The sequence below is a fragment of the Mustela nivalis genome (assembly GCF_964662115.1).
Source record: "Mustela nivalis genome assembly, chromosome: 18".
NCBI classification, from domain to species: domain Eukaryota; kingdom Metazoa; phylum Chordata; class Mammalia; order Carnivora; family Mustelidae; genus Mustela; species Mustela nivalis.
The window spans coordinates 26304817-26324589 of NC_139037.1; the positions used below are offsets into that span (position 1 = coordinate 26304817).

A 19773-nucleotide genomic window follows, 5' to 3' on the forward strand; every position below is an offset into this window, starting at 1 on the left:
TGAAACTGCTTCAAACATATTTATTACTATTTTTACACTCTTAAGTTCACGAATAACCCTGCCACATGAGCTGGTGTAATGTGACAGCGGGCCTGGGTTCCCACCTCTGGCCGAGCTGAGCACCGCTGTCCAGAGGCTCTGGTCTCAGGTGCGGCAGCTTTCTGATGGGTTCCCAGGTACAGTATCTCGGACACCAGAGAGGAGAGCGGTGCAAGGACCACCTATGTGCACAAGTCTGTGCTGTGCCGGGGGTGGCCAGCCACCTTGAACTGGTTCCACACCGTGACTCTGATCTGGGAGCCCCAGAGAACACTCCAGGAAGGTTAAGACGTGATCAAGGAATCCATGAGACCATGACAGGGATCCGCTGGGTTTCTGTGGCTCGAAGGCTTGGATGAGAGCTTCATTTTCCAATCACACGGCTGCAGCGCAGAAAGGCATCAAAAGGCCTGGCCTGGTATTCGGAACTGAGGAGGTGGCGGTCGCAGTGACTAAGGAGTCCTTCAGTGTCTTCCCATTAACACCCTGTTCGTGGATGGCACTTCTTATTTTCCAAAGCCCTTTCAATGTATCTGTAGCTTTTCTTCTGGGCACTCTAGCTCACACCCCGTGATGCTCACCGGCGCTGGTTTAGACCTGTCAAGTTCTTGAGCTGATAGAGGGCAGAAAAGGGAAGGATGAGGCCTTGCCCTGTCCCCAGGACTCCCGTGGGAAAGACTGGGATTTCCAAGGTGGCAGGCATGACTGAGACCCACAGATCTGACATGCCAGGGACCCAGGAGTCAGCCATGATTTTTAATGGCAGCAAAAAAAGGAGGTGGGGAATTTGGGATCAGAGACTAGGACTGAACACTCTTAGTTTTATTAGTAGCTTTCCAGTATAAAGCTTTTCGGATCCTTGACACATGTTGTAAGGACCACAGGGCAGGAGTGGAACAGGAGGGCAGGCGTGAGTGGGGCGGTACTCACCGTCACTGCTGCACCCATGAGTCCCTGCACCAGTGCCTCTCCAGTGGACTTTACCTAGAAGGAGTCAGGGTCAGGTTCTCTTAAGTCCCCCACACAAGCTCAAAGGTCAAACAGGCAGGACAAATCAGGGGGGACTCATGAGGACCCTGTGGACTGGAGGAAGAGCCTACGGACACAACCACAAGTGGTCCAAGTGTGGCTCTTAGGGAAGGGCTGGTATGAGGAAGAGCCAGCCCGACTCCCTGGGCAGGCCCTCAGGACTGTCCTTTGGGGCCAAAGGGGAGCAAAAGGACAGGAGACCAGCTGTGGCTTGAGGAGGGTGGTGTGCCTGAAGAGGTGGCTTCCCAAAGGGCTAGCCCCTACTACCTGCTTGGCGGTGTGGCCCATGTTCATTGCATCATTAATCCGGTTATCCAAGAAGCGCCAAGTGTCCTCAAAGTCTGGGGAGGAGTCCTGCATCATCACCAGCTCTGTCGTGTTATAGATGCCAGCCAGCACAGCTCGCCGGGTATACCAGTTAAACTGCAGAGAAACCCAGCCAAGAAGGCAGGTCACCATTATTGCTGTGGACTGGGGGAAGTCTGGGGTGGCTCCTACCCAAAGCCACAGGCTCATGTGGGCTCCCTCCTGATCCCTTCTTTCCCCTAAAGATACATTTGCCCTCCCTGGATAACACTACTGGCTAGGCATCAAAATTCCCCGGGAGATTAAAATGCAAGCTCCTGGGCCCAATCTCCTAGAGCTTAGAGTCAGGGGGTCTGAAGAAAGTACAAGGAGTTAGATGTCTGATAAGCATCCCCGGTGATTTTTGCTAGAGCCAGTCCATTTCGAAACTGCTGGTGAAAAGACTAAGTCTCAGGCCACCTAAAACGCTGGAGAGGTCCTATGGTTAGCAAATTACGAGCACACTGTGGTGTGTTTATCAATCATTTGAGGGCGGAGACAGGACCGAGGACAGATCAGAGCACCTGGGCTGAGCTGAGGGTTCCGGTCCCTTGGCCACTTAGGCGGGCCCAGCAAACTGCTCTTTGCGTACTAGCTCAGCTACTTCGTGTTTTATTCCTTTAATTTCTTGGGTTTCTAATTTCATTTTCTCACCACTCTGTTGGTGGTTGTACTCCCACGCGGGGGAAGCTTATTAAAGTCCTTTGTTAGAACTGTGGCAGGAATATTTCTTTGCCTCCCCAGCGTAGATTCCACAAGGCACCATCACAAATTAATTTCATCTATGAAGGTGTACTTTTTATTTTTTAATTTCCTACCAGAAATATGATAGCATTAGCAAGTCAGACTCTTTCCTAGTGCCTATTTAAAGGTTTATTGATCTCTTAGCAAAGCAGGCCAAAGTGGCCTGGGGGAGGGAGTTTCTTTTCAAAGTGATAGGTGGCTCCACGGCATTCTTTTTTTTTTTTTTCTTTCAGGTAGGCTCCATGCCTAGCGTGGAGATCTCATGACTCTGAGATCAAAACTCAAGGTGAAATCAAGAGTCGGACATCTAACTGACTGAGCCATCTAGGCACCCCCCCCCCTTTTAAATCAATCTCATGCAAGACACACACTGAGAAAGCTCAATGCAGAATCTGAATCTTAGGAGAAAATGTTTATAAAATAGCAGTCTAATCACCACTGGGGTCAGAGGGAACAACTGCTTATCTGTGGCTAGAGTGCTGGCCCTTGGGTGAGGACCTGGCTCCCACTGTGGCTTGCGGAGGGACCTTCCCCACCTCTAGCCTCTCCTTCCCTAGACAGGAATAGCACCGCAGGCCCCCGAAGGGATCTGTGACCTAAGAAATTTCACAAACTTCCTGAAGAAATGCTTAACCCAAGCCTTTCCCAGTATCCAGTAGGTTTGCAGAAAGCACTCACGTCAGTGGACTGGTCCCCAGCGTAGTGCCACATGTCATCCACCATACTGGTGAGCAGGCTGAGGCTGGATGGGATGTTGTGAGGAAGCATGAGGATGCTGAGGGCCTGAACACAGAAGGACAGAGAAATAGAACACAGGAATGACAGCGCACAGGCGGAGGGTGCCTCATCCCTCCATGGAGGTGTGTAAAAGGGTCTGCCCAACTCTCCTGCTGATGCCCACCATCTCCACCCAGCTGGTGTGAGCTCCTGGCAGTTGACCAGCCTGGCTACAGGTGATAGGAGCCAGGGATAGATCCTACCCTCAGCTGGCCGGCTCAGCTTCTCCATCCCCAGCACATGGCCTTGGAAAGGCCAGCAGCCAGAAGGTCTAGCCTGGTCTAACAGCCCTGAGAGCAAAGATGAGGGAGGGCATCCCATTCTATAACATGCAGGAAGAGGCAGAGATGGGAGAAGGGTCCAAGTGGTTTCTAGGCCCAAATGCCAGGCCATTCCCAGGGCCCAGCAGCATTCCTGTCCTCAAAGCCCCACCGCAGCTTCTCTGGTGTTTTGCTTAACTCAAGTTGGTTTCTCATACCTGAAACCAAAAGTCCTTCAACTCATACAAGAAATGGCACCCCCCAGAGCTGCTTCCTTAGCAGATATAACTCCTGAGAGGACAAGGTCTTATCACTTTACCAACTCAAAAATCCATTGGCTGTGGCCTAGTCAGGACTTGGCTGGGAGCTAGTCAGAGGCCCTGGATTGGCTGGAAAGTTTTCTCTTATTGAAGGAGCCCACAAGAAAAACATGCTGAATCAGAAGGCAGCTGGGGCCCAATCCAGACTTCCACTGCTTTATCTGCAAGGTGGAATGAGTCAAGGCCAGAGGTCTGAAGATCAAGTGTGGCAGGCACAGGCAGGGGACGGGAGTTGACTCACTGTACTCCCTCCACACAGAGCCCGGGGTTAGGCACAGGTGTTCTCATGCCTGTCCACTGACTGACTGACACCACAGGCTCAGTGGTACCCCAGCTGGGTGAGGGACACAAGATAATCTTGGCTGTCCTCTTATCCCTGATGTGCTTGGACTCAATTTTCTTAACTAAGAGGATGGCCCATATGGTGACATGCTTGGAAACCAGAAAAAGGAAGCTTCCGAAAAGGGGATAAAAAGCCCTTGGAATGAATACTCTAATTCTCAAGCACCACGTGGACAGCTGGCGAAGCCATCCCAGTCCTCTGACACCCGGAACACCTCAGGCCTGTTAATGGCGATGGCCAAGAAACTCCTCTCGTTTTCTAATCTCTGTCCTGGATTCCTCCTCACTGAAGAGCTGGTGGCACGCTTGGGCCACCAGGACCCAGCACAGATGTGACCTAGTTCCCCGGGCTACTCATCTTTCTAGGTATTGAGACCCAGGTGTTCCTCCCTCTGGCACTCCCCAGTTTGCACTCCTTAGCTCTACCGAGTGCACTGAGCATCCCAGTATCCCCGGGTCTGTGCAGATGAACGAGCTAACTTCTGCAGAATGTGCAAGGTCCTCTGAGGGCTAGGCACTGAGAACTAAGCCCATGAATACACTGTTGCCCTGGGGCCTAAATATGGACACTGTACCCGGGGCCAGTGCTCAATGTACGGGATCAGCATTCTCAGTCTGGTTTCCACTGCGTCCCTCAGGAACTGGTCTGTCTTCCTTTTCCTGGAAGAGGGAAAAGAAAATAGTGTGTCTCCAGGTCAAAGGCATGGGCTCAGTGCTACACCACTTACTCGGCTCTGGGTCGGTGGGGGGCCCACTGGCCCCTGATGCTGGCCTATCACAGACGGGTGGCTGTGTTCCAGGCCCGTCCAAGCAGCAGGGCTGCTCCATGCTCCTCTCTTCTGGCTCTGCTTGGATTGGCCTTCTGGGGCAGACAGTGGGGCCTGAGCCTCCCCCCACCCCGATCCCTAGCTGCCATCCTGAGCAGACTTACTCTGCCTGGCCCAGCTGTACCAGCTTCTGCTCCTCTTCCAGCACACGAGCGAGCTTAGCATTGCACTGGGTCACAAAATGCAGGATCAGCTCACTGCCGTCATTCCCAAACATGCTGGCTGCCGCACTGGACAGACCTAGGGACTACAACAGAAGACAGGGAAAACAGGAGAGTGGTAGACAGATGTAGTGGACCTGTGCTGCCTGTTCCTCACTAGTGCCTCTTTATCTAGCAACAGCAGATTGATTCTTAATGGGCTAACTCTACTCTTTGTTTCTGGTCCCTGTGGTTTGGGTAAAGCTGATCAGAAGTTCCTCAGTGCTCCATCAAGCCCCCTGGTGTACGGTAGAGCGTGAGGTCCGGGCGTGGACAGCTGGAGTTCACAGCGACTAGCTCAGGGACCTGCCAGGACCCAACCTAGGCCCTAAGAGGCTGCCTCTGGGCTTCTGCTAGTGCTGATGGGAAAGAAGTGCTCTCTTTCCACTGAGGCTGCTGAACCATTTTTAGTCCTGCATGGGAAGCCCCTGCTGAGAATGAAGCTCACAGAGAGGAAAGCAAAGGAGACAGGACGAAGAGACGATTCCCAGCCGCAAAATCCAAGAACACTGTGCCAGAACTACTTCCAGACTTTTCTGTTACTGGATGACCCCAAACACTCCCTTTCCTGCTAGAACTGAGCTCCGACACTAGTAACCTGGAGCCTGACAAAAAAAGGGGCTGGGAAGAGCACTCCGCAATTCCTCACTAGTTGGCTTCACCTAAATCTCCTGGAAATTAGGCCTCTCAGTTATTAAAAAAACCCCAAAACCAAAAAACATTTCTCTTAGTGAGTTATTAAGGAGTTAAGAAAGCCACGGAGATCCTCAACTCTTCCTGATATATGGCGATCATTGAGCCGCTACCAGAGGCAGAGCCCTGAAAGCACCAGGGACAGAGGACAGAGAAGGAACAAAAAAGATGATTAACTCCAGTCACCAATGCTGGGAGTGGAGACAGAGCTCCTGCTGACCCAGCCTTCCCAGACCGCAGTACAGCGGGCTTCACAACACACGTGCAGCGGCATCACTTCTAATGGAGATGTCCGCTTACCACGTCAGGCGTTCCACTAAGCACGTGACACACACCATCTCACTGTGGCCTCGCGGCAACACCCACTGCTGGGACTTATCCTCACCCACATTTTACAGACCAGGAAACTGAGGCTCAGAACTCATCACCACCAGGTTATACTGCTTCTACTACATGGGTTAACAACAGGCTCAAAAATACGCACACTTGGGCACCTGGCCGGTTCAGAGGGTAAAGCATGCAACTCCTGATCTTGGGCTGTGGATTCAAGCCCCACACCGGGTGCAGAGATTCCTTAAATAAACCAATATTTATACATACACGCACACCCATATCCATATGCACTCTGGACTAACACAGTGAGTTCGCGTCTCGGCCCCAAGGCTGCCCTCAGCTTCGTGAGGCAGGGGCTGCAGCCCCGCCAGCCACCCTCCCCGCCCCGTGCTAGGCAGGGTCTGCAGAAGGATGGGGATGGGACTGCGAGGCAGGAGGAAGACTGCAAGGCTGAAGGGGAAGGAGGGACCTGGCAGGTCCGCTAGGGGCTCCAGTGGGCATCTCCCCAGCCTCACTTCTTCAACTCGGCAGCAGCACCCTCTGGCGGCCCCGCAGGACTGGTTCCAGCCAGCCACCACCCTCCCCTGCCCCCAGGGACCCTCTGTCCGAGTTCCCAGAGGGCAGCACTAGCAGCAGCCCAGGAGGCCTGAGTTCTGCCTCCACAGGGGCTCTCCTTCAAGCTTCTCCTTTTAACAATTCCACTTTCTCCCCCTGTCCCCTTAGCCCTGGAGATGGGAGCCACTTCTGCAGCAGCAGCCTGCATAACACCCTAGAGGGTGCTTACACTGCCAGTGGCCCGGTTACCAACCTTCCACCTAGCTCATCACTCTTTGTATTAAATTCTCTCTATCTGGCGGTGCCTGGGTGGCTCACTCATTAAGCATCTGCCTTCGCCTCAAGACATGATCCTGGGGTCCTGGGATCGAGCCCCACATCAGGCTCCCTGCTCAGTGGGAAGCCTGCTTCTCCCTCTCCCACTCCCCCTGCTTGTGTTCCCTCTCTTGCTGTGTCTCTGTCAAATAATTTAAAAAACAAAACAAAACAAAAAAGTTTAAGAAAAAACAAATTCTCTCTATGTGAATAACTTAACTGACAGTCTCTGTCCCCTGAGGGATACGCTCCCTGAAACTGCAATTCCACTTCTCCAAATGCACTTAAATGTGTTGCACAAATAGGTTTAGAACACTAAAAAATCGGAAACAACTCAAATGTTTGTCAGCTGAGATCAAGTAAACACAAAGGGTATTATGTAGCCACTACGAATGAGGAGATAGAGTGAAAAGGACCAGTCACCCACAGAATAATTCAAACAATCCTGGTACATTTCTCTCCTCCGCTTGCTCCACCACTTCCTCTAACGGTTCTTTCAAATGTTCTCCACCACCCTCAAATCTCTGTCTCCTCCTACCCTTTCCTAACTTCAGGTTCATGAGACAACCACACCTGCTTCCCAGAGAACAGAGCTGTCTCCGGGGAACTCCCTTAATATTCCAGAAACTAAACCTGCAGCTGTCTTCTCCAACCTCACCCCAATACACCTAAGACTGTCCTCCCACTCATTTTCTGGATCTCCTAGTTCTTGCCTTCAATGGACTTTGTACTTTTCTTTTGCCACTTTCTCTCGTACTTTTACCCCACCCTTGTTTCTGGGTTCTTCCGGCCAGTGTTCAAGCATGCTCACCCTTCCATCCCATTTCCCCTGCAAGCTTGAGACAGGAGAAGTGAATCCGGAGTTCCTCTGCTCACTGCTCTCACAGAGCTCTTGCAGGGCAGTATGTGGCCCTGCCAGACAATTCTGTACACTGCGGCCTCAGCACAAGCCTGTGGCTTAATCTAAAGCAGCTATCTGTTCCTGTGCAGGAGGCATGTACTGAGAAAAATCAGGCGAGTTGGTCTCTTAAATGGTGCCTTCTGGAGAGTTTTCAAACAACCGATTTCATCAATTCTAAGATGTACCTATTTTATCATTTCTTTCAAGATTTTTATTTTTATTTTTAAGTAACCTCAACACCCAACATGGGGCTCAAACTCACAACCCCAAGACCAAGAGCTGCAGACTCTACCAAATGAGCCAGCCAGGTGCCCCCCTGTTTCTTATTTTGTTTAAAGATTTATTTATTCATTTGAGGGGGTCAGGGGGAGGGGCATAGGGGGAAGGAGGGAATCTCAAGCAGACTCCTGGCTCAGCAGGGAGCCCGACTCAGGCTCAATCTCACAACCCCAAGACCATGACCTGATCTGAAATGAAGAGCTGGGTGCTTAACCGACTGAGACACCCCACTGCCCCATTTTTTTCAGTTTAAACAATCAGTGTGAATTATACACCTGACACGTCCTAAATAGCTTTTTCTCTTTTTCAGCGATGCATACTATAATGGTGCTTCTTACAACCACTGGTGTCTTAGACTCAAAGAAATGTGGTAGTTGTGATCACTGGCAACGCTTCCCTAGTGCACCGCCTTTAGAACTTAGCTCCCAAGAACCAACTCTACAGTATGATCTTTCTGTACTAAAAATAAAACCATTTCACCCTATTGGGGAAAAAAAGCCTCCCCTCGCAAAATCCTGGAGCAGGGAGGGGCTCAAAGCTGGGCCGGAAGTAAGCACGAGGCCGTTTGCTCGGGCTGATCCCAGCCAGGCCACCCCACCCTATCTCCTACATACCTGGGCTCCTTCTGCGATGGCCTCTGCTGTCCACCCGTGTGCAGGTACGAAGTCCAGGGCTGCCGTCAGGATGCGGTGCTGCAACTGCTCCTCGCTCTCATGGTCCTCCTCCTCCTCACCGCCCTGATCTGTGTACCTGAGACCCACACACAACAGAAATGTGGCGACAGAGCCCAGCACACCTCATCTCCCCGCCTCCTGCGTGACAGGCAAAATGTGCCTGACCAAAAGCCAGAGGCTCAGTGCCTCCTCTGAGCACATGTCGGGAAGACATTAACTTCTGTGCCAGTATTGCTATTTCCACACCAATGGGACAAAAGTGATATTGTCGGGGCACCTGGGTGGCTCAGTGGGTTAAAGCCTCTGTCTTCAGCTCGGGATCGAGCCCCACATCGGGCTCTGTGCTTGGCGGGGAGGCTACTTCCTCTTCTCTCTCTGCCTCCTTGTGATCTCTGTCAAATAAATTTTTTAAAAATCTTAAAAAAAAAAAAAAAGTGATATTGTCTTTCTCTTCTCATATAGTCACTGAGAGAGGGGATCCAGGGAGCAAGGAGGCCAGGTCACAGGAAGGCAAATGCCCTTAGCACTCTGGATTTCTTTGTTCATAGCCCTCAGCGCACTGTTTCTTTTTTTTTTTAATTAAAGATTTTTATTTATTTATTTGGCAGACAGAGATCACAAGTAGGCAGAGAGGCAGGCAGAGAGAGACAGAGGAGGAAGCAGGCTCCCTACTAAGCAGAGAGCCTGATGTGGGCCTCGATTCCTGGGATCATGACCGGAGCCGAAGGCAGAGGCCTTAACCCACTGAGCCACCCAGGTGCCCCAGCACACGGTTTCTTTATCTGTATTGGTATCAAATGATAACTCCAGGGCCTAGCGCAAAGTAGATCTTAAAAACATATTTGCTGAATTGAAATAAAAGGTATTTTAATCAGGAGACCAGAAAAATGACAGGAACACCCTAATTTCAGAGCTAGAGGAACTTCTCAGTGGCAGGATTAAGAAGAAAAATAGGCAATGGAAGTATAAACTATTATCACCTTCCTGGATGGCGACTTGGCCCCATGTATGTAACAAAATCCTAAATGTGTAAGTCCTTTGATTCAGTGCTCTCACTGCTGAGAGATAATCACATTATTTTTTTATACCAGTGAAGGAAATCTAAATATTCATCAATAAAAGATAGGTTACGAAATTTTATTATTTTTTTAATTTTTAAAGAGATTTTATTTATTTATTTGACAGACAGAGATCACAAGCAGGCAGAGGCAGGCAGAGAAAGAGGGGGAAGCAGGCTCCCCGCTGAGCAGAGAGCCCAATGCAGGGCTTGATCCCAGGACCCTGGGATCATGACCTGAGCTGAATATAGAGGCTTTAACCCACTAAGCCACCCAGGCACCCCAGGTTAAGTAAATTTTAATACTGCCATACCACTGGAATATTATGCAACCATTACAGTCATACAGACTGAGAAAACATTAAAAATGTATTGTTGAGTGAAAAAGCAGCTTCTGGAACAGCACGTATAGTGTAATTAATTACTTACTATATATAGATTTATGTACGGAATATACTTAGAAAAACGTCTAAAAGGATATTCACGAAAACATTAAGTTATTTCTGGGTTTGTTTTTGCTTTATTTTTCTGAACTTCTTTGTATTGTTTAGGTATTTTAGAATGAACAGGCACAATTTTTCCCAAAAAAACCATAGATTCCTTTCACAGCAAACCTGAAAAATGATAGAAGGTGAAAAGGGGGATAAAAAGAAGAGCGGAAGGAGAGATAGGACAGACATATCCGAGCACGCAAAATGGCCAGAAATGGATAAATGGGGGTTCTGGCGCATACCTGGGAGGGGAACGAGAAGATTCTGGATTGGGTTCTTCTGCCTCGTGTGTCTCAGAATGTTGCTGCGAAAAAGATGGAGGAGGTTGTTGTTTCTGCTCATCTGTAGTCTTTAGCTGCATGGCTGAAGCATGGAAGGCACGTGACACCACGGCTGATTGGCAACGGGACACTGAAATAAAAACTGGGCTGGTCAGTCAGGGACACTTACCAGAGAAGACTCTCTGAAACTCAGAATGGTGCGAGGGATGGGGGAGAGGAAAAGCAGGGCTGAGTCTACTCCAGAGCCACTTATCCAACTGCTGAGTTCCAGGCAAAAATTTTGGGTAAGTTGGCAACCTTGTGATATGATGTGGGGGCAGAAGCATGAGCCAGGTAACTGAAGACCTGGCTTTTGGGCCTGCTGCTATCATCTGTTAACTGTCTTTTTTTTTTTTTTTTTTTTAAGATTTTTTATCTATTAATCTGACAGAGATCACAAGTAGGCAGAGAGGCAGGCAGAGAGAGAGAGGAGGAAGCAGGCTCCCTCCTAAGCAGAGAGCCCGATGCGGGGCTTGATCCCTGGATGCTGGGATCATGAGCTGATCCAAAGGCAGAGGCCTTAACCCACTGAGCTACCCAGGCACCCGCATTTGTTAACTATCTTGATGGACAAACCACTTCGCCCCAATGACCATGATTTTTAAATATGCAAAATAAGAGTAAAAATCTGTTTGCTCAATGGGAGTGTTGTGAAAACCAATCAAAAAGTGAAAGTGACCTGAAAATGTCATATTTACATGATAGCAAGAGCACTGGACTAGAAATGAGAAGGTCTCAGTATTGGCTCCCAGTGGTTATATGGTGTCATCAGATGTGTCATGCAGGACTTGAACCCACTACCCTGAGATCAAGACCCGGGCTGAGGGCACCTGGGTGGCTCAGCTGGTTAAGCATCTGCCTTCTGCTCAGGTCATGATCCCAGAGTCCTGGGATCGAGTGCCACATTGGGCTCTCTGCTCAATGGGGAGTGTGCTTCTCCCTCTCATTCTCCCTGTGTTCTCCCCTCCCCCCAAATAAATAAATTAAAAAAAAAAAAAAAAGACCTGAGCTGAGATCAAGTCAGATGCTTAACTGACTGATCCACCCAGGTGTCCCTATTATAAAAAAACCGATACAACAAGTTGAAAGAACTATGGCATGAACACCTGTATATCTACCATCTAGGTTCTACAGATCTATCACACTCTTCATTCATCATTCCAGCTTGGTTTTTTAAATCCAGCTTTTTTTTTTTTTTAAGATTTTATTTATTTATTTGACAGACAGAGATCACAAGTAGGCAGAGAGGCAGGCAGAGAGAAAGGAGGAAGCAGGCTCCCTGCCGAGCAGAGAGCCCGATGCAGGGCTTGATCCCAGGACTCTGGCATCATGACCTGAGCCAAAGGCAGAGGCTTTAACCCACTGAGCCACCTAGGCGCCCCATAAATCCAGCTTATTTTTGATGCATTTGTTGTAGCCCTCCATACTCCTCACTCTACACATTCTGGCATGCATACCATTAACCAGAGGTTCAATATTTATTTACTGTTCTTTTATTGAGGTGACAGTTATGTAAAATGAAACACACAAATCTTAACTGTGCCAATTCTAAGTTTTGACAAAGGTATAGGTACTTGCATAACCTGAACCCCTATCTAGAGAATATTATCACCCCAGAAAGTTCCCTCATACTCTTTCCCAGTCACTCCCCACTTACACTGTTCTGAAATTTTCACCCTAGTTTAACCAGTCCTACAATTTCATCTAAGTAGAATCATACAATGTATTTTTTGTGTAAGAGTATATTTTTTGCAGTCTTTTTTAGATGGATTAGTAGTTTTGTGGAAATTTTTTTTTTTTTTTTTTATTGCTGAGCCGTATTCCATTAAGAAACACTATTCTGCTGGTGAACACCTGGATTGCTTCACCCTCGTCTTTCATGAACAAAGTTGCTATAAACATACTTCTGCAAACCTTTTGGTGGACATATGCTTTCATTTCTCTTGGGTAAATACCTAGGAGTGGCTTTACTGGGTCACAGGCATTACTTTAACTAAACATACGTAGTTTGGAGTTCTGTATAAAAACAATAATATTAATACTCATTTTTGTAAAAAAAAAATCTGGACTAACTCAAGGAACAATGATCTTAAAAGAAATGCAGAACAGTTATAACAGTGTAAAAATATCAATATTTTACTATTTGTCCAAAAAAAAAAAAAATGGAACAAATACTCATAAAACTTTGAAAAGGAGGGGGGAAGTCCCCAAGCACAACTGTGGAACCACTGAGGTTGGCAAGAAGATTTCTGATGAAATGCAGGAAGTTATAATTGTTTCATTAGTTATATATTCATGCTAATGCGTCAATGTGTTCATTCTATTTATGGATGTGACACTGGTTTTCCATTTACAGTAATAACATAAGGTAAGCTCTTCTAAAGTAGACATCTATAGTTTTAAGAACTCGGATGTACAAACGAAGATACAGGTTCTGTTGTGGGAATAATCATAGAATTACTTTAGTGGTAAGAAGTAACTGACTTGGGAAACAATGGACTAGGAGCTCTTTGCAGCTGCTTCCAACTCTATCCCCCGAGTGGCCCTGCCCGGGGACTTGGCAACAGAGTTATTGAGACTGGGTCCGGGTCTGCAACTACCCAGCTGTGTGACCTTGGGCACCCACAGCCCTCTCTGGGACTCCGTTAACTTCGCTAAATGGGAGTGACAGGCCCTGCTCCGCTACTCTTTGCCCCTCACAGCTCGAGAATCGGGGCAGAAATCATCCAGGCGACCCCTTCGAGACCAGGACGCCGGCGGATCCGCGCCGATGCCCTTCACGTCACCTTGGTTGCGGGCCGCCACGACGACCTCTTCCGATCCCGTACCCAGCCCAGTCGGCTTCGTGCCCTCTCCCTCCCCCTCCACGCTCCCCGGCTCGGCCGTCCCCTCACCCGGCAGGCACCGTAGCTGCAGGAGCCTCCAGCCCGCCCGTCCGAGCGCGCCGGAGATCGCCGCCGCCGCCGCCGCCATCTTGGAAGCGGGCACGCTGCCGACTGTCACGCGGCTGACAGCCCCAGGAGCTCGGTGAGGGCACTTCCGCCCTGCCCGCACTCCAGCAGCCTCCTCTTCTCGCGAGAGGCGCGAGGTGCGAAGCCGGTGGCGGCGGAGAAGCCGGGAGCGAACGAGCCCCGGGAGGCAGGTGAGCGTTGTGCATGCGGCCCAGGAGCTCGATATCCCCAACCGTCCCACCCTTATCCCTAGAACCTCTTGTTTCCTATTCCCAGCCCCGTCCCTCGGTGAGCACCGAACCATGACCACTTCCCTGGGGAGCACGACGGGCTTTTGCTCGGGGAAGCCGGTGTAGGGCACCGGCCGGCCCTGCGTGTCCCGTGCTCCTGGCGCTGTGGCTTCTTCCCCTTCCGGGACTTCCTCGTCTCCCGTGCTGCTGGTATCGATCTGAAACCCCAGAGACAGCTCGCTGATGGGGTAGAGCCTTGATGACCGGGGTCTGAGATCCGCTCCTGCTAGTAGCCTGCCGTTGTGACCTTGGGCCTCAGTCCCTCGTCTCAAACACTGGGGGAGCTGAAGTCTCGTCTTTGGGGGTATCTGAACCCCCAGGTTGTAATTTTGAGGCAGTGACTTACCAGACCCTCCGTAGTGTGGAGTTGGTGTTGTTAAATAACAAACTTTTAACCGGGTAACTTGTAAAGATCTAGCTGGCTTTATTCAACTATTCATGAATCCGGCAGCATCCCATCAAAGTAGAGAGGAGCTCCAAAGAGCTACAGAGAAAGAAGGGTTTTGTGTTTTTGTGGGTTTTTAAAATTTATTTATTTGACAGAGAGATCACAAGTAAGCGCAGAGGTAGGCAGAGGTGGGGGCGGGGGTGGGAAGGAACCGGCTCCCTGCTGAGCAGAGAGCCCAAAGAGGGGCTGAATCCCAGGACCCTGAGATCATGACCTGAAGCTGGAGTTAGAGCTTAATTCACTGAGCCACCCAGGCACCCTGAGAAGGCTTTTTTTTTTTTTTAAAGACAGAGAGGGGGTGAGACAGGGAAGTCATAAAGGGGAGTAAAGGGTTATTTCAAGGAAGGTCACCTTCCTTTGGGGGACAGATGGGGGTCTGTTAGCCAGATTATCTTACTAATGCTGACCAGAAAATTTCAGGCTGACCCCTTAAGATTACATTTCTGGAGAAAGTCGAAACTGCAGTTAGGTTAGGTCTTAGGTTCTGTGTGGTGATGATGTGGGCTTAGCACCACTTACTCCATTTTGGGCCCGTTTTCCTCTTTTTAACAGTTTAACTGTTAAAAATATCGCAAACTTGCCAGATCAAAAGAACCATCTAGGATTTGTAGGTGATTTGTAGGATCTGAAGTTTGAGAAAGGCTGGTGGTGTTCATTCTGACATTGAATGCTAATTTCTGAGTGACTCAGGGAGGTCACGGACTGGGCACTAAACTGGAAGTATAAATGCAGAGTGCCTCACTGTGATCTGTCATCAGGGAAAGCTTCCTATTAATATGGAGAACTAACTGGTTTGGGGATTCGGGATAACTGATGACAGAAGCTAAGCATGTCATTCCGTAAATTTTGTGTTTGCAGTTGGACCCTTGGTTTTGTGTCTGTTTTGCAAACCCTTATCAACTCTAGTCTTTCCAAAACATCTTGCCCTGTCCTACCTCAGTTGCAGGGGAAGCCGTCCTAAACCAAAACTCCTCCCCAAATGTGAAAATTCCAGATCCACATCTCTGGATTTCATTAAAACACTACTGATCTGTCCATGAGGTTTTGTTTTGTGAGTTCTGCCCACCCATCTTCAGTTGAGCCTTTCCTGTGGAATTCTAGCTCTGGGGTGTCCTTCCTAAAACCCTCAGTTCTTGACACACACCTAATTGCCTGAAGACAGTCTTCCATTTCTTTTTTTTTTAAAACAAGTTTGTTTATTTGTTTTAATATTTATCTGATAAAGTCACAGTGAGAGAAAGAACACAAGCAGGGGGAATGGGAGAGGGGGAAACAGGCTCCCGCTGAGCAGGGAACCTGATGTGGGGCTCAATCCCAGGACCTTGGGATCATGACCTGAGCTAAAGCCAGATGCTTAACAACTGAGCCACCCAGGCGCCCTTCCATTTCTTTTCCTTCAAGTTTCTTGTTTCCTTGCTGATGATCACCTTTTTCCCCCTGTGTGTGTGTGTGTGTGTGTGTGTGTGTGTGTGTGTGTATACGCTTCAGCCAGTTCATTATACTTAAAATTTTCCTTTCTGATAGCGCTCAGTAGTCTCAGAATTTTTTTAGGCACCTGACTCAAGAAGATTTGATCCTTGGTTTGAACTGATATGCTAACTTCAGTCTTACTTATTTTTTTTCCTTTTGGCCCTCTTCATCCTTGAGAGGAGCCAAATGCCTCAAGATTCGAGGTTTATTGGGTGCCTTGGAAATAAACAAGTGCATCTCCAGAAGGTACTTGCAGACCTCTGCTTTCCCATGGGCATGTGTGTAGGGCAGTGAGCACCAGAGAGGTTGTTAACAAACAAGGCCTGTGACATGACAATGACGTCTTCAACTCCACCTCTTTCTAGATATGAAACTAGGCTATGAGTCACTCTTCTATGTATGTTGACTCAGATGCCAGACCTTTTTTTCCTTCTAGTTTTATTGTCAACACCACCAAACTCTGATGACGTACAGTGTTGTCCTTTGGCTTTTGGATACTCAGAAGAACATTGTCTCCCATTTTATTTGGAAAATGCTGACCAAGAGGGATGGCTGTGTCTGTGTTTTGAGGGTTAATGTTTAATAAGTGCATTTTATGAGCTCCCTCTTGCCACAGAAGATTAGTTTGGGGTGAGGGGATATGGAATGCAAGCCACTTTACATTCATCTAATGTACTGGCACAGTCCCATGGGTCCAGTGTCTACGACATCATAAAATACAGCTCTTATACTGTGTAATTCTAAAAATGAAAAGGAAGCTTCACATCTCTGCCTAGGGAGTCCTCAGCAGGCATGGCTGAGGAGAGAGAATAGGTTTTATAGGGACTCTTTGAAGTAGAGGCAAATAAGCTGGCCACCAAGAACTAAGAGTTGCCTTAGAATATCCATTCCTTGATAAGAAAAGAACAGTGGACCCATGATTGACAATCCAATGGTAGCTAGAACCCCAGTTCATCTGTATTCAAAACCCGTGCTCAGTAAAACAGCCTCCATTAAGGTTGCTGGAGAGGTCTAGACACTGGCATTTTGTTTTTCTCTGGCTAACAGCTAACCTTTTGGTCCTTTCTTTCATGATGGTGCGTACCTGTGAGTACAGTGCAAGGTTGTAGCTGGTGGTGGTAGGCCAGGAGCCTATCCCTTTCTATTGTCCTGGGCGAACCTGTGTCAATATCATTCTGGAAACAGGTCCTTTATTTCTTATAACTTAATGCCCAGCAATCCATATTCCTGTTGGCTCATAAATAGGACCTTGATCCTAAGTTGCCTACCTGAAAGATTGGTGAGAGTGTCCTTCCTCAAAGGTTTTAGATCTTGATTATGCGCTTTTTAAGGCTTTAAGAACAATTCAGTGACTAAGGAATTCTGCTTATCTGATAACACTTGGCTTCCTTTCACTGGGGCTTGCAGTCAGGTCAGGATAAAAAAAGAGTAGGCATTCCACATGGAAGCAAATAGATAAAAAGGCATGATTGAGGGGCGCCTGGGTGGCTCAGTGGGTTAAAGCCTCTGACTTCGGCTCAGGTCATGATCTCAGGGTCCTGGGATCGAGTCCCACATCGGGCTCTCTGCTCAGCAGGGAGCCTGCTTCCCCCTCTCTCTCTGCCTGCCTCTCTGCCTACTTGTGATCTCTGTCAAATAAATAAATAATTTTTTTTTTTTTAAAGCCTGATTGAAGCAAAAATGAGGAGGTTTTTCATAGAACAAGGAGGGATTCCCTTTGGAGAGGTGGGAGATCCAGAGGGAGCCAGATCGTGGAGCCTGACTCCAGAAGAATGAGCTTTGGTTTCTCTGTAGAAAGGAAACTTCTTTAGGAAATGAAGGACAAAATCAAAGTCCTATAGTATTTAAAGATGACTGGCTAACGTGACCATGTTTTATAGACAGAGGAGCCAGTCATTTGAAGAGAGAGGGTAACGGACATGGCTTAAATTCAGTCCTAGAGTCTGGTGTCATCCTTGGGACCAAGTTAGCGACTTCTGCAGAAGCCAGGAGTGTTCAGCCCAACACTGATCCTTGCTTGACCTCTCTACCTGGCTTCTGCCTTTATGCCATTTATTAGAGCTATTTTAAGTCGAGAACTTGATGGCATTAAAGTTGAAAGAAAGGAGGAGCTAAGTAGAATGCTGTCGCCTGACCTAATTGCATCCTGAGCGCATTCTATACTCCTCTTCGTATCAGGTGGAAAAGAAAGTTGACCCATGGTGGTGGCAGCGGGCAGGGGCTCTCCATCAGGTAAAAGCATGGACTTTACAGTCCCATAGATTTGGATTCAAATTCCAGGTCTTGCTTTATCCCACATTTACTAGTGTATGGCCTGGCAAAGTCAATGGCTTCAGTGTTCTGTCCATAAAATGGGAATAATACCTAGTTTCAGGTTGTGCTGAGGTTCAGTTGGAATAATGTATCCAAGGTGCTTTGAACAGCCTGGGTAATAGTACATGTGACACGTGTGGTAGGTACTATGATCGTTGCAGATTCAATGGGATTGAATTTTCCTATTTTGCTGAAAGTGAAACCATTATTCGATTTGCCAAATTTAAATATATTGTCTCTTTTTTGAGAAAATCTTGAGCTCGGGGTGGCATTATGTCTGCCAATTTATTTGCTTTCTTTGCTGAGTCATACTTTTGCCTAATATCCCGTGTGTTTTATATTCTGTTCAAGCTTAGTTGTCCCAAATCAAAGCAGAAATAATCTTTCTGCCTTCAGCCTCCTTCCTTGACTGCCAAGTCAGGACTCTCATCAAGGAAGCAGCCTGCGTCATTTGGGAACGTTGGGGTTATGAATCCTTGAGATAATAATGGGTTCATTATTTTTAGTCTCTCTAGTGTCTACACAAAGAGGTTCTAACGTGGACAGAATGCGCGGTGGGAGGTGGGAATTAGGCGCTGATTCTAATGGTATCTGCTGGTACATCATGGTACATCACAGGTTGAATTGTGCTTTTCACTCTGCTCAGTCCTCACTCTCCTTCAGCCCATAGGTTTTAGGTCCATCAGCACAGCTGGCATGGCAGAGTATGGGATCTCAGCTGGCCAGTCTGTGGCCGTGGTCTGGGATAAGTCGTCCCCCGTGGAGGCCCTGAAGAATCTGGTCGATAAGCTTCAAACGTTAACTGGCGATGAGGGCCAAGTGTCTGTGGAAAACATCAACCAGTTATTGCAATGTAAGTCCCTATCCACGTTGTCTTTACAGGGCCGGGGGCGTTGATAGGGGTGCAAGGAATGTGGTTCCTTGATAATCTGAGTTTTTGTTCTGGATGGCCCACGATGGCAGTGGGTGGTCACCCTGCTGTCTTTCAGTTGAGATCCAATGGACTTAGGAGTGTAGTTGATTAATGTAAGTATGTTGTTTCTTATTAGATATTCCACATTTTTAAAAAAGACTTTATTTATTTGAAAGAGAGAAAGAGAGCACGAGCAGGAGGAGAAGCAGACTCTGCGCCAAGCAGGGAGCCCAATGTAGGGCTTGATCCCAGGACCCGAGCCGAAGGCAGATGCTTAACCAACTGAGCCACCCAGGCACCCAGATATTCCACATTTTTACAAAAAGCTTACTCTTCAGCCAGCTTCCTTTGTTACCTCTTTTCCTGAACATGTAAAAGGATATGAAATTACTAAGACCAAGGGAGAGCAGCAGCTTCATTGCCCCTTTTGCCAGTAATGGGGGTCTGATGGCATTTCCTGGACAGCTAGCTGTTCAGTCTTCAGGGCCAGGCCCAGAACCTCTCCAGGGTCTCCAGAAGGCTGGGCAGATTGCCTTGGAGGCCCTGGTGATTGCTGATTAGAATCTTCCTTCTTTTCAGCTGCCCACAAAGAATCTAGCTTTGACATTATTTTGTCGGGTGTAATTCCTGGAAGCACCACTCTGCACAGTGCTGAGATTTTGGCTGAGATGGCCCGGATCCTGCGGCCTGGCGGATGTCTTTTTCTGAGCGAGCCAGTAGAAACAGCTGTAGGTAAGGAAATCTTCATTTGGAAGACAAGAATTTAATAGCCTTGACTCTTCAGGTATATTTACTGCATGTCTGTGAGCGGGAGCTGTCATCCGGAGAGCCTCCTCCTCAGTGGTGAGTGATGATAAAAATCGGAAGCAGCTCATCTGAGGGGACTG

The 19773-nt window shown here is 48.2% G+C and overlaps 2 protein-coding genes across 2 annotated transcripts in view; one reads left to right on the forward strand and one right to left on the reverse strand.

The window, feature by feature from the left end:
- COQ9 (coenzyme Q9) lies at positions 1 to 13844 on the reverse strand. The gene is made up of 9 exons (XM_082712475.1): positions 13396 to 13844; positions 10424 to 10592; positions 8574 to 8709; positions 4788 to 4930; positions 4432 to 4516; positions 2836 to 2940; positions 1336 to 1491; positions 970 to 1023; positions 1 to 652 (listed from the first exon to the last, which is right to left on the reverse strand). The coding sequence occupies exons 1-9, from the start codon at positions 13754 to 13756 to the stop codon at positions 617 to 619; spliced, it is 1245 nt and encodes a 414-aa protein (XP_082568601.1). The 5' UTR covers positions 13757 to 13844; the 3' UTR covers positions 1 to 616.
- Positions 13506 to 19773, forward strand: part of CIAPIN1 (cytokine induced apoptosis inhibitor 1) — a 16365-nt gene continuing 10097 nt past the window's right edge. Inside the window, exons 1-3 of the mRNA XM_082712478.1 lie at positions 13506 to 13643; positions 18637 to 18826; positions 19466 to 19618. Of these exons, the coding sequence (XP_082568604.1) occupies positions 18670 to 18826; positions 19466 to 19618 (310 nt within the window). The 5' untranslated portion in view covers positions 13506 to 13643; positions 18637 to 18669. The remainder of the gene's footprint in view (positions 13644 to 18636; positions 18827 to 19465; positions 19619 to 19773) is intronic.